The following is a 16802-nucleotide window of genomic DNA, read 5'->3' as shown; positions in this document are numbered from 1 at the left end:
AAAAATATTTGAAACACGTTTTTACAACTCCACGCCGACCTTCCTGTCATTAACCCTGGCAAGGGGCATGCAACCATGCACACGTGGGCGGGCGCCCAGGCCTGGGAGCCGCGCGGCGGCGCCGGGTCACCCCGGTACCGGGGAGCCCCGGATTCGCACGGCGCTCCTGGCCCGGGGCGCTCCGTGGCGGCGGCGGACGAGCGCCCCCGCGCGGAGCGGGCATGGCCGCCTCGCCGGGACTACAGCTCCCAGCAGGCAGTGCGCGAACCGGCCCCGGCGGCGGAAGCGCCGGGCGGGGCAGGGCCGGGGGCTATGGGACCATGGCGGGCCGAGGATCCGCGTCCTCGGAGCACCTGGAGCGGCTGCACGAGATCTTCCGCGGGCTGCACGGAGACCTGCGGGCCATCCCCGAGCGGCTGCGGGGCAGCGCGGCCGGTGAGGCGGGGAGCGGGAGTGGACGTCCCTCGGGGCACGGGCGGGGCCGCGGTCCCTCCGGCCGGGGCTGTCCCGCCGGCTGCGGGGCCGCGGCAGCAGTGCTGGGGTGCTTCTCATTAAACAGGCGTGTTCCAGCAGCTGGGAGGGCAGCGTCCCTCCAAGGCCTTGTGGGGGCCTTTGCAGCTGTGGGGACTGGGGACGGCGCTCTGGTAGGCGCTGCAGGGAGGCGCGGGGGGCTCTGCCGTGTGGTGTTTTAGCGGCTGCCGTGGCCTGGTGGCTTTGCAGGTGTGTGGCTTCACTGCCCTGGAGCTCCTCTGCTCTGGCACATTTCAGCTGCGCTGGCAAGCAGTGCGTGCTAGGTTCACAGCATCAGTCTCTGAGGAGGAGTTGTTATTTGGATGCTGTTCCACGCTGTTTCTGTTTGAACTGGAGAACAGGAGCTCAGGGGTGACCTCGTCGCTCTCCGGAGCCGCCTGAAAGGAGGCGCAGCCAGGCGCGGGTCGGCCTCTCCTCCGGGCAGCCAGCGACAGGACAAGAGTCTGTCAGGCTGTCTGTCTGTCGGTCTTAAGCTGCACCAGGAGAAGTTAAAGTTGGACATTAGGGAGAATTTCTTCACTCAAGGGGTGATTAGACACAGGAATGAGCAGCCCAGGGAGGTGGTCAAGTTCCCCCCATGGAGGTGTTTAAGGAAATACTGGATGTGGCACTCAGTGCCGTGGTCTGGTTGACAAGGTGCTGTTAGGTCAGGTTGGACTTGATGGATGCAAAGGAGTTTTCCAGCCTAATTGATTCTGTGGTTCTCTAACAATTGCAGTGCTTTGGGGCTTTGGGGTTCTTGTCCCCCCTTTTCTTAATTTGCTGTGTTGGATTCACATTTAAAACCTCATTGGCAGAAATAGAAGCAGCTTTTATTGACAGAACTTCCCAGAAGCATCTGTAGATTTGTTGGAGAATGTTTGCACTTTAAATGACTGTTTGAAAAGTCTGGTTTGTGCACTATGTACTCACAAAATAGAGAAAACCTATCATTCTTGCCACACTAAGTTGTATTAAAACACAGCCTGGTTTTGCAGGTATTCTTTATACCACAGCGGTGGGTAAAATGCTCTGACAGAACACCCCTCTGTAAGGATCTGTGCTTCTGATTCTGTCCTTGATGCTTGTCAGTGTTCTGAGAACCAGAAAGGGAAGCAGTGCCACAAGGAGAATTTTGCCACTGTCATTCAGTGCTTCTGATTGAACCCTTCCCCTGAGAATTGTAATTAATCCACAATCCACGGCTGCCATGAGCTGCTGCAGCTCAGCTCAGGTTTTGTACCCCAGTGATGGGCAGGGGCTGTCAGCCACACTCTGCTGGAGTGTTCATTCTCCCACAGTTGGTCAGTTTTCTGTAAAGTCATAGGGACAGTTTGTTCAGAAAATACCAGTCTGCACAGAGCATGAAACACTTAATGTCCTGTTTCTTACCTGGCTCTCTATGTAATAATGAGTCAAATTCAGGGTCACAGTCCTTGTCATCAGCATTTCCAGGTAGTTTGGTACAAGAAAGGGGTTGAAACCTGCAAATGACAACCTGCAAACCTGACTTAATTTCAGTAGTGGTCAACAAGGATAAAAAACTTAAAAGAAGCAATACCTTTTCTGGTAGAAATCCTTATTTTCCTGTAGAAATAAGCATGATCAGTTCTTGGTGAAGAAAAACTTTGTCAGGTCTCCTTGACACTGTGGTACACCTGAGCAATGAAGTCTAAGCCGTGGGCTTAAATGGAGTATTTAGAGGCATCTGGTTTTGCAATACCTGGGATTTTTTTCAATAGATTGTAAATAATTGCAAGTTGAATTTGCTAAAGAATGCTAAAGAATATTAATACAACTGTTATATTCTGTAAATTTTTTTTTTTTTGCTGCAAAAATCCTGGCTCTATATTTTGAAAGTGTTTCTAAGAGAGTTTAATATTTAGGAATTTGTCTGTCTGGTAGAGTCATTCCACTCTCCTAATGTTCTTTGTTTGCCTCTTGTACTTAAGAGGAGGGGAATATATATTTATTTTTTGAGTTATCTGATCCTGAAATATTCAGGAGGTGATAGAAGAGACCTTGGAATACTCTTTTAAGACAATTCACATGCTCCAAAAGCAAAACAAAACCTGTAGTCCTTGGGACATCTTTGAGGGGAAGAGGTTTGGAAATGCTGTTTCACTCTATGTAAACAAGATGACAAAGGGGAAACAGCCTGGATATGTTTCAAATCATGTGTTTTCCTCTACATGAATTCAGTTAGCTGTACTTTCCAACTGAATCTCTTGGTAAGTGATTGGAAATAAATCTGCTAAATGTTGATGAGCATGTGGGTAATGCTGCTGTGCATTTTGGAGTTGTGTCCTTGTGCTTTGAGTGGTGCTTCAATGCACAGCGACACCAGGGGAACCTCTCAGTGTATCTTGGTGTTTCTGGATTCCAGCCACATCCAGCAGAACGTTTTCCAGCCACATTGCTGGATTTCTTGCTGGCCTGTAGACAAAAAGGTCTCAAGCCATTGCTGCTTGGCTTACCTAAACCATTCCATGACTCTATGCCTTTTGGAAGCTGGCATTTCTTTGGCTGCAAGCTCATAAGTGCAGCGTCTTATTAATGTGCACAGGAGAAACAAAGCAGGGAAATGCTGCTTTTCCAGATCTGTGATGGGTTTCCATGGCTTTGAAACAGCAAAGTGGGTGTAAGAGGGCACTGCTTAAATCAGATTAGTGAAGTGACCTGTGTGAAACAAATTACTGACTTCCAAAGGCTGTTTTTCCACAGTTCATGTCCACGATTTCACTTGTAATCCAGCTGCACAAACAATGGCATCAGCACAAATGTGTATGGTGGCAAATCATGGAGGAGGTTGAGGAGAGTGTATTTAAGAACCTCTTTAGTCAGCATTTCCTCCTGAATAAATTGGGATGTGAAACAGCATTTCCTGATACCAGCTGATGTGAATTAACAGTCATCATGTAGCTTAGTCTGTAATAATTCTGTGTGCTATGTGAGACCACAGCTACTTCTTTAGAAGATGGGTTTTAGTTCTGTCTTAAGTTCTCCACAGTTGAAATTCTGGGCTTAATCTGAATTTGAACTGAGCGGGAAAGCCTACAGCTTAGGTGTGTTGTATATGTGAGAGGAGCTATATACCAATGTTCTGAACAGGCCAAGTTTTATCTTATCTTCTGTTGAGATCTGAGTGGTTTAAAAGCTACATCTTTTGCAGATGACTGATGACTTACCAAAAGGCATTATCAAGTGAGTTTTTTTACTGCAATGATGTTTTCATAATGTTGTGTGTAATTTTGTCTTTAATCAAGTTGGAGGAGTTTTACCAAGGTGGCAATCTACATTTTCTTCTGCCTAGAATTTTGTTTAAGACTGAATAATACTCTTTGGAGAGAGGTGAATTAAGCTAGGTGCATAGTTATCAGATTTCTGATAGAATCTGGTTTTGTTTGCAGTAGTCTACAACAGTCCTCTGGTGTTCATCTTCAGTGCTTTTGCAAAAGATTGCAGAACATGTGGTTTTGCTCAGTTGAGATAAGCAAAGTTTTGGATTTAGACTTTCATTGATGGTGGATGTTAGAGAGATATGATAGTTTTTTAACACATGAAAAATAACAGGCCTTAAGGTTTTGTTTAAAAATAGAGTAACAGCAGTGAAACCCATTCTTTGGTCTCCAAAGCCCTAGGAACACAGATCTGGCTAAAGTGCTGTCTCAAACAACTGAAATGTCCAGTGTTGTTGGCTGATTCATGTTCCACAAGAGGGAAGTGTTTGGGCTTTAGTCTGTGAACCTGAGGGGATACCTTGGTGGCATCTTTTGTCTCAGAGAACTCTGGAATGCTTATCCTGTGTGCTTAGGTACTTTATGGCCACGGGAATGCAGAGTGCCAGATCTGGCAGGACCTTCAGGTCTCGCTTGGGAATGTAGATTGACCTGATGTTCTGTTCAAATCCAAATTGTAGTTTCAGCCTTCAGTAATCTTGCCAAGTGTTTCCAAAAAATAAGAAATGTATTTATGAGTTCTTTACCAATGTGTCTTCTTTGCTGTTCTTTCAGCATGCAATTCTGTCAGTAGACATTGAAGGACAGTAGGTCAGAAAATATTTGAACAATTACTTTTTTTGTCTAGCAGAGGCAGTGTTCAGCATTTGGAAGAGTGATTTCTGCTCTCTTTCCCCACTCCTATCTGAAAAGTTGTCATAAGAACAAGCTGTTCCTATTTGAGATAAATTTTGACCTGGGGCTCTGCAGCCAGCTTCCTTGTTTTTAATGGATTAAGTTGGAGTCCTGTTGTCATTTCTGTATAGTTTTTAGTTTATCTGACATACTGCTTTTACTTTCCCAGAGGAGAAGAAGAAGCTGGTTCGCGAATTCGATGAGAAGCAGCGTGAAGCCACCGAGACGGTGAGTGTGAGGGTTCTGCCTTCCTGAGGGCTGCAAGGCTGCTGCCTTACAAAGGACAGCACTTGCAAATGTCACTTTTTTATGGATCCTGTTCTGGCAGGCAGGAGTTTAAGTTTTTTACTGTTTGAGAATTGATCTGATAGGTGTGTCTGTGTTTGTTAGGACAGTCGTGTATACTTATATGATACAAAAATATAGACACATATTCTTACATGTTTTTTGAGGGGTTTTTGAATGCTCAGTTTTGATAACTGCCTTCACTTCGTTGAAGAAGGTAGAGCAGTGGAGGTGCAATTAAAATTGCTAGAGGTTTTAGGGCAGGCATGTAGAGAATCTGCTGCCTGGGTTTTTTTATTGCACTGCTGTCTTTTTTCATGTTGGTCTTAGCCTGTCTGATCTTTCTGTAGTAGTGTAAAGGCTTGCTGGACAGCAGGTGATATGGAACAGCACCAGAAAAGCCATGTGACTTGTCTTTTAAAACAAGACATTATGAATTAAGCTTTCTTTTCATATTTCACTGTGCAGTTTGTTAGGTTGTGTTTTGGTCACAGCTGAACATGATGCATTATTTCCCTGACTTACTGGGGTTTATTGACTGGTACCTCTAGGTGGTGATGTATGAGATGTGGAGCTCCCTCTGTGAGAGCTCATGGTGGCATACAGCTTTAAGCATTTTGAATTTGTTACAGCTGTCACCAGAAGTTGATGTGAAAATTCATGCATCCAGAATCTTGGTGTTTGCAGATTGTAACTCAGGTTGCCAAACCTGGATGTTCAGAGCCTGAATTTAGTGCTGTGCCTACTCATGCAATAGATTTGAATGAGCAAATGGCTGAGGTACTCAGCATCTTCAATGGTAACCTCTTTTCCCACATCTCTTGGGTTAATGGACTGCCATGCCAGGACCATGGGAGCAAATTCCTTCCTTTAGGGGATGACCAGGTTCATGAGCACATGAGAAACCTGAACATACTGCATCTATGGGACCTGATGAGATGCATCACAGAGTCCTGAGGGAATTGGCTGATGTAGTTGCTAAGCTACTGTCCATGGCATTTGAAAAAGTCAAAGCAGTCAGTGGAGTCCCAGGTGGTGCTCCACCAGGGTGATGTCCCTGGATGCCCTATTCCTGGAAGTATTCAACTTGGTCTAGTGGAAGGTGCCCTTACCCATGGCAGGACTGCTGGAACGAGGTGGTCTTTAAGGTCTCTTCCATCCCAAATCATACTATGATTCTGTCTCTTTGCACAGATGTAATAGAAAGCTGATACCCATCCTATAAATGCTTAAACTATAAGAAAGTGAGAATTGCAAATTTTAAAATTTAGAGTGATATTTTAGGGAAAGAAAATCAAGCATTTAAGCTTGGGAATTTTTTTTATTGCAGTGTTGTGTATGTGAAAATACACATGGGCTCAACAGCATTGGGTAGCGTGGTGTACTCAGTACTAGATGGGGTGTGGGGTTTAGGGTTATCCCCCTCAGCCAGTCCAAGACAAATGTGAATCCTTTCATCTGGTGCTGAGTTTTGAGTATGGCTGCTGCTAAGCATGGATGTGGTGCTTTATAAATAAATATCTTTTGTTTGCTTTCTTTTGTTGAAGCTGCGGGAAATGGAGGAAGAGCTGAAGTACGCTCCTGTGCCTTTCCGCAACCAAATGATGAGCAAAATCCGAGCCTACAGAAGAGACCTGTCCATGTTCCAGAGGGATATGAGAAGCACAGATTTGGGCTTGGGCCGTGGAAACCAAGGCGATACAAAATATGGGATCTTTGCCACAGAAAATGAACAGAGTGTAAGGATTAGATGTAAATTTGATCTGACTGTGCTGTGATCGTGCAAGAGCATTATCGCAGATGCATTGCTTACAGTGCTTCTACTTTAGGCTACCTCTGTGCTTTTATGAGTCCCTGTATATCTGTCTACATGTAACATGAATATCTCAGGGAGAAGAACACCTGGAACTCAGAGGAGAGTTTTTCTGTTTAAAACAAAGATAGGAATGTAATCAAAATAGAACTCATTGAAAGACACATGGTTAGTAATTTGCGCAACATTCTGTACCAAAACTCTTCGTGTAATCATTGCACAGGTTTCCCTTCCTACAGAAGGGAAAACACAGAAGTGATGCTTCTTAATGAAAAAAAGGTTAACTCACCTAGTTCTAATCTCCAAAACTAGCAAAGCATGAATCATGCATTGTATAGGTTCTTTGGTAGAATTATCTTTTAAGCGATCTTAGTGTAAATAATTTCAAGAAAATATAAGGATTTTTTTCTCTAGCACTTTTTTCACTATGGTCTTGCTGCTACAATGCAAAAAGTACACCAATTTCTTGTTTACCAGATAGGCTTAGAGATATCTGAGCTAGTGAGACTGAATCTTCACTCTGTACAGATGACAGCACTTCAAAGTGCTGTCATCTGTACAGAGGTGGGCTTTTCATTTTTCTGCCTTAGATGAGGCCAGTTTTGAGGGGGGTTCTTTGTTTAGTATTTCCTTCTGCTGCAGCTTGGGAAATTTTTGCATTTGATTCCTCTTGACTGATTACTCTAAAACCTGAGAGCAGGGTGATAGATTAGACTTTCTGAAGCTTAAGAAAACACTTTATTTTGAGCTACCTTCTGACCCCAAGGTCGGCAAACATTCCTTATCCTCTAGACCAGGCTACTGGCATGAAAAGAGGATCTTTGTTACTTAGCTGTCCATCTGTTAGTGCTGTTTGTTCCTAATCCTTTTGACTGTAAACTCGTAAAGATTTCCCTGGCAACCAGCTGTGAAGGCTGACTTTAGATGTGAATGGAAGTAAAAGTTAGCATCTGGAAAAGAAAGGTACTATTTTTATGTAAATGTTCTTTGATGGAAAAGTAAATTGTTACAAAGACAGCTTTTTGGAACTGTCTTAACTCTTCAGTGCTGTATCCTTTTTAGAGATTTAACCAGATTTGGTCATAATCTTACAAGGTGAACAAGGCTCGACCAAAATTAACCAGGCTGCATCAGTTAACGTAAGGAGTGTGTACAGCTAATACAAATGGATGGCCTATGGAGTCACATTCTAACTTTTTAATGCCACAAGCCTAATACTTAATAGTTAAGCATCCATTACTTTTCAGACTAGCCTGCAGTCGCAGAGGGTGCTGCTGCTCCAGGGCACAGACAGCCTGAACCGAGCCAGCGAGAGCATCGAGCGCTCGCAGCGCATCGCCGCCGAGACCGACCAGATCGGCACGGACATCATCGAGGAGCTGGGCGAGCAGCGCGAGCAGCTGGAGCGCACCCGGGGCAGGGTGAGAGGAGGCTGGCACGGCTCAGAAACAGCCTGCTCTTATTGGTGGGAGCTCTGTGCCACCAGTTACTCTCAGGGACCTTCCGTGGCATAGTCATCCGACTGGATAGCTCTACAGACCAAATTCAGGCTGCCACATTGCTGTCTGTTCTCATAAAAGACAAGTAATTGCTGTAGAAGGGTTCAAAGCATGGTGGTAAAATGTCTGCTGCTGTGTCTGTGCAAAATGGGAGATTAGACCTATAGATCTGCTAGAAAAAAATAGCATTACTGAAAAAGTTGCAGATCATAAGGAGTTGTCTTGTGACTAGACTACTAGTTAAAGTTAAGATTTTGGAAACAGTTAGCAAGTTTTTGTAACTAAATTAAATTTAGTAGAAGAGTAATTACTTAATTACTAGCTTTCCAATATTTGCAGGGAGGGAGAAAATGCCCGACAAGGTGTCTATTCCTCATCCTTGGTTCAAGAAGCTCTGCTTCTGCTGTGAAAGCTTCAAAAACTAGTTCACTTGTTTTGTTTACACACGTATGCAAAACTGACAGTTTGATTTTTGAACTAACAAACTGATGGGATTTTCTGTGTGTGCAAGGGATCCCGAGTGTAAAGCTTTTAGGTGAGTGACTTCAGGGGACACCGAGTTTGGCAAATAAGCCCACTCAGCCAAAGCAAAAAGCATACCCCTGCTTTTGGGAGTTCTTTCTACTCATTGCAGCAAAGTCTGTAGCTTTTTCATTTAAGTAGTTCTGTAATTTCAGTCAGAATTTGATTTGTCCTGTTCCAAAATTCGAGTTAGAAAGCAGGAAAGGAAATTGATCTTAAGATTGGTAGGGATAGTTTTTGTCCTTCAACTGATAAAAAGTATTACTGGTAAAAAGTATTACAGTCCTTCAGGCATCACAGTCTCTCAACAGATCGTTCACAGAAGCATAAAATTGTTTAGATTGGAAAAGGCCTCAAAGATCATGGAGTCCAGCTGTTAACCCATCACTGCTGTGTTCCTCACTAAACAGGGTCTGTGACTTCTATTCTGAGCCTCTTAGGCAATGAATTGTGGAATTGTGTGAATCACACATTCCAGCTGGAAGCAGACTTTCTTCTTACTTGTGCTTTCATAGTGAAGATTAGAAATCTACTAAGCTCCCAATGGACTTGATAGTTTTCTTCCTCAGCTTTGTCCAGTCCATCTCAGAGCAAAGAAACATACAAGCAGCTTTGCAGTTGTGGGCAATGTGTTAAACTACAGAGGAATTGTGCAGGCAGGTGTCTGTGCTATAAGTGACCTGGCTTACCCTTCACTTCCTTAGAATGTTTGGAAGTGGAATAGTGAAATCTTACCTGGAGAACAGTGGCCATTCATCATGAATTGTCTGTGAAGCAGCAGCTTCTTTAGTTGTCTATAACTTCACTTAATTGCATGTTTCTTAATAGCTGGGTATGCTGGGCAGTTCATTGCTGGGCAGTACAAAGCTGAAATGGATTATCCATTAACAGCCCAGAGCTTGTACCCACTGGGTCACTTAGACCTCTGAGTGCAACACAGTTCTTTCTTTAACAGAACTTGAGCAGCATTTCAAACACTTTGATATGCTCTGGGGTGAACACATCAGTATCACTCTCTTCTGGTGTTAACAGAAATGAAACTTAATGAAAGAAGTTAGTACCACTTTTCTCATATTTGTATATTAATTAAAGAGACAGAAAGTGGTCTCAAATTGCACGTCTTTGTTTGTATCTAAGGGAAAGTATAGAGAAAAGTCTTAATTTCTCCTTGGAAAAGAGGCAGTGCTTCCAGCTGCTGTTGTGAGTAGAAAACAGTGCTGTGTCTCAATTTTGAGAGGATGTGGTCATCCTGTCCTGTAATTCATTGCAGCATTTCAACACCAGCTGTTTTCACATGCATCTTTCCAGAGTTGGTGTGTGTTTGTTTAACTGACAAGTAACTTGTGTCTCTCCTCAGCTGGTGAACACCAGTGAGAACTTGAGCAAGAGTCGCAAGATTCTGCGCTCCATGTCCCGGAGGTGAGTGGTGTGCAGGCTGTTGAACAGCACTGACTGTGTGCTGTTTGGTCAGGGTGCTGTGGGGTCTTTGCCCATCCAGACCATGGTGAGGACAGGAGCAAGTTACAGTGACTTGCTCATGGTGCCTTCAGGTGCCCCTCATTGAGGCTGGGAAAGGCTGTGCCATAAATCACTGCAGCACTGGGTGGGTTAGATGACACAGACTGATGACACAGACTAATCTGTTTAGCCCACACCAGTGCCCTAGAGCAGTTAGTCCTAGGCTGGCCCATGAAACACTCTTCAGCTGGACCATGAAATACTCTTGAGCTGGACCATGTATGATTTTGATGGCTAAAACCTTGGCTTCTTAAGTGGATTTGCAGTTTATCTATATTGTTTAATTAGCCTTAAAAAGCCAGTTCATAGATTGCATTGCCAGCAGGTACTTATCTCCTCATAACCTTTCCTTTATGCCTATTGCCAAAGGAAGTTGTGATAACTGTGTAGTTTTCAGTAGTAAAAGTACTTTATTATTTTGAGATTTTAGTTTTCCTTCAGCAACATAATTCCAAGTCAAAGCACCACCATGAGGGTTTTTAGCACAGGGCTTCAGGTATTGTTTTCCTCTTCACTTGACTGAAGGAGCAGGCATATATAGAGCAATGATCTGCCTTCTGTGGGACAGGGGAAGAGGAACAGAACTGCTACTGCTGAAATAGGAGATTCAAACAGGATTTCCAGGAAAACAGGAGCAGTGAACTATTGAGTTTGGCCCTTTCTGCTTGTTAAGAGCTTTTTGAAAAGCACAGTGTGGTCTCGCTGAAACAGGGAAGGGAAGATGGGGATCTGGATCTAGAATATGCTTTCATAAACAAGCTAAAAAAAACCAAAAAACCTTGGATTTTTATTTTTAAACTCTAGAATAACCACAAATAAGTTGCTGCTGTCAATTATCATCATCCTGGAACTGGCCATCCTAGGAGGTGTGGTCTACTACAAGTTCTTCCGCAAGAAATGAACCTTCATGATCAAGATGAGCTTTTCCATTGATGAGGAGGAGGATGGGTTGTCTGCTCCCTTTGACTGTCTGAGGCCTGAACTGAGTCATGAGACAGCACATTCAACTGAAACTGTACTGACACTTGAAAGACAGAGAATGGGAGTAAAAAGAAACAGGCTTGAACTACTGGTAAGATTAATAAGAAGGTAATAAATATTTTATTGTCTCATTTTGTATATACTTAACTAAATGAATAAATCTTGCTATGTAATAAAGTAGCCACTGATCAATGGAAAAGCTAGTTTATTTAAAAACTGAGATGTTAACAGTATTTGCCAAGTGTTGACAATCTATCCACTCAAGTGCCTCAGCAGAGCTCTGTAGTGTCCAATATATCCAGCATGGGTTCTTAAATCCTCACTTGCTCTTCACTGTCAGATTCATCTGGAGAGCTGGGTGTTGGGAGTTCATCAAAGGTGGTGTGTGCTCCTTCCCTTGTCTGCCCAAAGCACGTCGCTATCACATCGACTGCAAGGCGAGCAGTTGCTTTCACTGCCTCTTGAGAAGCTCCCAGCAGTGGATTGACTTCAACCATGTCTACAGCTGAAAGCATTCCTGTGAAAATGATTGGCAGCTTTGTTACTCTGACAAAGGGTACAGTCTTCTGCACGGTTTTGTTTGCAGCCTTTTATTCATTGTAGCAAGTCTGGTATTTGGGTTTGTGACCTGCTCTACCCCTTAGACAAGTAAGATTGGCACTCAAGGGATGAAGTTTGTTCTCAGATGCAAATTTGTGTTTTGAATTTGGTTCTTTCTTACATTGTCACTACCTCACTCATTTGTGCTTTCAGCATTCAGGAAAAACATTTGATGTTCCATACACATTTATGAGAGGAACATTTTTTCTCCCAGTCCAAAAATGAGGGTAGTCTCACCTCATACTCTTTTGCTATCCTGTTCATGAATCTATAGACTACTGTCTGCTTGGGATTTTTTTAACCTTCTTTTACTGCAAATAATATTGTTTAAACATATTAAATAAAAACTTGATGGTAATAAGATGAAAAGTCCTCATATATTGAATCAACTGCAGTATATTTTATGAAAGCTTGATTTGTTAGTCTTGAATCCTAGAATGGAATTTCAAACTTTAAGATTGTTTGCACCCATTTTTGTATTCCAGATGCCCATTTTCACATCTCTCCTCATGTGTTTAGGATTAGGGAACAGTATTACACATTTTTGACATTAGCTGTTAACATACTGTGTATTTTCTTTTGCTAAACTGAAGCTGTTGATGGTTAAGATGCTTCCAACACCAAGGGAATTGCCAGTCACAGGAATTCTTTTTCCCTTACTGAAGGCTGAATTGACTTTGCAGGCACCTTTGCTTTGACTACATTTACTATCTATTTATAGCACAAAAACATAACCAGTATGAGCTGGTGCTCCTACCTGTGTTGTGGATTTCCTCTGTGATGTACATGCCTTCTCTGTAAGTTAATCCACCTAGGACAGGAGTCCCTGTTGCTGGAGCCAGGGACGGATCAAAAGCATCAATGTCAAAACTCAGGTGAATTGGTCTCTGTCTCCTGAGATGGAATAAAACAAGAAAAGCAATCTTAGAGCCTTTAAATGTTTTCTATGTGCGTTTCTTACTGTCTAGGCTAATCAGCAAAGTAGCGCAAGCTCCTTGAACCATGTCTCATATACATTAAAAAAGCATCTACTCAGCGAGGATTTGGTTGAAGTACTTTAGTTCAAACCATCTTAACTGGTATTTGTCATCTCAGTGGGATGAGGTAGAGAAGTGTGTGATACAATCCAGCCTTTTCTCCTTTTGTACAGAAAGCCAGGGTGAAGGCTGAAACACTGATGTGCATGGCAGCTAGGATGGAGGAAGCACCAAGCTCAAGGATTTCACTGACAGTTCATCAAGATGAGCATTTTTCATTCAATACTTAAAGGCTGTATCCAAACCCTGCCATGTAGCCTAACTGCTGAAGCAGTAAACCTAAAATGTTAGTTACTTACTATATCATCTGCAGCTGACTGGACACTGCTTGTCACTCACATGAATTATTTAAGTGGCATACTGCGTACTTCCAACTAGGGAGAAGCATCTGGATTACCATTTTCTTCACTTGGCACAGTTGCAGTGAGGAAGGGTGAGCACACCTTTAGGAAACAGCAGCATGCAGCACAGGTTCTAACCTGTGGCAGAGGTTACCCCTTCTAAGTGACCCTCTCCCAGCTCCTAGCATGGTTTGCTCCCTGAGCTGGTTCCCAAAATTGAACAAGGGTCGCAGAGGTGGCAGTAGTGAACTGCAGTAAGGGAGTGGTTGAAGTGAGCTTTACCAGCTGCACTGGCACTGGCACCCACCAGTAGAACATCCTGTGTGAGCAGTCCAAGGAGGAAGCCATCAAAAGCTTCCACTTCCCATACCAACAGCTCATTTCAAGTTACTGTCAAGTTGCTGTATGTATTTTTAAAAGTGTAACGTGTATCCTGCACTCTTGAGTTGATTCAAACATGTCAAACTGCAGAAAATACAGAATTACTTAACAGAACCATGCAGTATAAAACAGAGCCACAACTGTAGTGAGTGGTAACCTGTCTCAGCCATCCCTGTACACTGGGCACTGCCACAGTTCTGTACAGCCACCCTACACCAGAGACTTGACTTCAATAACTTTCAGGAAAGCAGATGTTCAACAAGAATAGTTTAAATTAGATAATAGTTCATTACCTGCCCATCAGTCGTTCAAAGGTTCTTTCCATAACTTTCCGAATTCCAAGGTGATCAATATCCCTCATGGAAAAATACTGGATGTCAAAGTTCTTCAAAATATAGCTGTGAAAATAATTTTTTTAAAACCATCATTACTGGTTTAAGCTGAAATCTAGCAACCCTTATGGATGTGGTTTCAAGCTTTTTAATTCAACCTTTACAAAAATAGTTTAATCTAAACCAACTTACTGCTCAGCAGGATCCAGGTCCCTCAAACCAATGTACACAATATCAGAGGCTGAAAGGCAGGGCTTTAGCCAGGAAAAGCCAGGAAGTTGTGGTACCTGCAGGCAAAGGTTTGGTATTAGGTCAGTTTAACGACATACTTAACAAAATGCTATTTGATGCTTCCCTGAAAACTTTGTATTGATTTATAGCACCCTTTCTCTCTCTAAATAGAGAAACCTCTGCACTTGACAGTTTGGCCGATGTCATCAGTCCTTACCGTCATTCCTATGCTCAACTGAGGTAAAATGATATGACTTTATCTGAGTTGAATGTCAGTGGATGAAGTTTTTAACTCTTCTACATTTTCCAGTTTGAAGAGGAGGAGGACTAAAAAGCCTGAATCCACAAGCAATAGGTAAATGGCATCAGTGAGTGTAAGGAGGAATGCTGAATAGATACCCAGATGTAGATCACTTACACAGGGCACTTAATGGTGATGCTCTGGAACTTACCCAGAACATTATGCTTAGGTGGAAGAATGAAAATCAAGGCAGCTTTGTCTTTTTAGAAGAACTACCAAAGTTTACAAAAACCATATTAAAGATGGATAAATTCAAAGTGGGAAGTTGAAAAAAAAAAAGAAAAATAAAAGAGCGGGGGGAAAGCAGAGCAGGAAGTTGGGCCTCTACAGTGGGTTACATCATGCTGGTTTTGATGCAGAATTGAAGAGAACAGGTCTAGTATAGCCACTGAAAGATTATGAGGTCTTTGTCAGCTTTGGTAATTCAGTAGTCATGGTACAGAATTATAAAACCTTTTGGTTAGTAACACTTGCTAATTTTAAGAGTGATATAAATTAAATTTCTCAAATTTCTCTTCTCCCAGCTCTGAAAATGGCTACAGCCAACACAGCTGTCAAGTAGCTAGAAGGTTTTGTTTCCCTCTTAGACTTCTCAATTACTAATTATTCTAAGTACAATATTAGATGTTTTTAAAGGTGATCACACCCATAGCTATATTTAATTACATTGGGTTAAATTAGCACAGATTATAAAAGGGATAAATAAATTCAGGTTTCAAAAATGAATTACACAAAATTCATCATCACCACATCATAAACTGAGCATAGTAATGACATAATGGCATAACATTGTCAGATACTCTCTAGTATGAATGATTCAGTAGATTTAATGCTGCAATTTCAATTATAGCTCTTTCTTTGTAAATAAATACAATTGAATGTGTTAACTGCCTTTGACAGGTTCTTTGCATTGTTCCCATGGGAAAGGAGCTGCTTATAGTAAAGCCAGAGGGGCAGGCATTTTCACGGGAAGGTGTTAATAGCAGTTTGTGAGTTTGGATGGTTCCAGGAGCCCTGAAGCAGTCAGGAAAGGAGGATGATAATTTTTTAGTTCCATTATCAACTCAGGTGCTGTATTGGATGAGAGTTAGAGGGTGAGCCATATGCAGTTCTGCACACATGATGGTTTGCTCCAGAGAGTCAGAGGGGTATCAGCCAGACAAATCATTGCCAAAGGCACATCCTCCTACTGCCAAAGAGCTGTTTAAAAATTTGCAGTTGTAGAAGCCTGGTGGTACCAGCAGGACTGGTGTTAGTTTTCCTCCCTCTAAACAGGAATACAATAGGGTAAGAAAGCCCCCTGAGTGAATGCACACACCTGTGTGCGCACCTGCACAGCCAGGCCTTGTCTGAGCTGCTTCTGCAGAGGCATCCAGACTGCTGCACTTGAGGAGGGCTTGTGACAAGATCCCATGACCAGCACCATGCCTGAGCAGCTTGCCACTAAGCACAGCCTAATCTTATTCTTTCTTCACTACTGCTGCTTGCAAGAAAGGCCTGCTCTCCCACTGACCCCAGAAAGCTTACAGGTATTCTTTCAGCGTGTCAAAAAATCCCAATAATTGTAAAAAATTACTGCTTTTCTATGCTGCTCAAGAATTGGAACCCAGCAGACCAATATCTGCTCCTTCCCCAGCTATTACAGAAACCTTAGTGTTGTTCTGTTTCCACCAAGCCATAAACTGTTCACCTTAAGTGGGCTTTAAAATTCACAAAATTTTCTCTTTCTCTTCTTATCTCCATTGAGAAAGTGTGTACAGGTGCCAAAAAGGAGAAATATCACCCTCTCTAACTTATGGGCAAAAAAGTAGAAATATGGTAACCTTTAGTATTAACCTTTTCATGTGCAGGGGGTGTTCCAAAAAGCCCCATTAGTTTTGCATTACTTTGGGAATTCCAACACATTTGTAGAGAGCACATAAGAATGACTAGAAAGAGTAAAGTATGTAAAAGCACCAGATGACTCTATTGACTTGTGGATGGAAATAATTCAAAAGAATTTGCAGGAGAAAAAGCAGAACTTTATGAGATGACTGCAGTATTGCCATGCTGAACAGGAACTGATGCAGTGGTATCTTCAGTAGCCATACAGATTTAAACATGCTTGTTCTTGCTTGGAAAGTATACTTCCAGCAACACAGCACCCCAAATTTGTCAGAGAAGTGAGAAAATTAGGAGTAAATACTAGCAATGCTGCCAAAATAATGCAGTCAGGTTTCCTGCAGCTGCAGCATCCATTCTCAAGATGCAGTTGCTGATCCTGCTCTCTCTCTCCAGCCTAAGCTGCAGCAGAAGAAGATTGTTGTATCAGAGTTCCA

At 42.7% G+C, this 16802-nt stretch overlaps 2 protein-coding genes across 2 annotated transcripts in view; one reads left to right on the top strand and one right to left on the bottom strand.

Annotated features, from left to right (window-relative positions):
* The first annotated feature begins 302 nt into the window (after nucleotides 1–302).
* On the top strand, nucleotides 303–11449 carry VTI1B (vesicle transport through interaction with t-SNAREs 1B). The gene is made up of 6 exons (XM_063159297.1): nucleotides 303–435; nucleotides 4813–4871; nucleotides 6476–6667; nucleotides 7989–8162; nucleotides 10120–10181; nucleotides 11085–11449. Exons 1-6 carry the CDS (start codon nucleotides 321–323, stop codon nucleotides 11179–11181), a joined length of 699 nt encoding a protein of 232 aa, XP_063015367.1. The 5' UTR covers nucleotides 303–320; the 3' UTR covers nucleotides 11182–11449.
* The window catches only part of ARG2 (arginase 2), a 20559-nt gene continuing 15110 nt past the window's right edge, over nucleotides 11354–16802 (bottom strand). The window contains exons 5-8 of the mRNA XM_063159296.1: nucleotides 14145–14239; nucleotides 13914–14018; nucleotides 12619–12755; nucleotides 11354–11778 (exon numbers count right to left, since the gene is read on the bottom strand). Coding sequence (XP_063015366.1) covers nucleotides 11573–11778; nucleotides 12619–12755; nucleotides 13914–14018; nucleotides 14145–14239 — 543 coding nt within the window. The 3' untranslated portion in view covers nucleotides 11354–11572. The remainder of the gene's footprint in view (nucleotides 11779–12618; nucleotides 12756–13913; nucleotides 14019–14144; nucleotides 14240–16802) is intronic.

This window comes from Melospiza melodia, chromosome 6 (assembly GCF_035770615.1).
Source record: "Melospiza melodia melodia isolate bMelMel2 chromosome 6, bMelMel2.pri, whole genome shotgun sequence".
In the NCBI taxonomy this organism is placed as follows: Eukaryota; Metazoa; Chordata; class Aves; order Passeriformes; family Passerellidae; genus Melospiza; species Melospiza melodia.
This window is presented reverse-complemented; position numbering and strand designations above follow the sequence as displayed.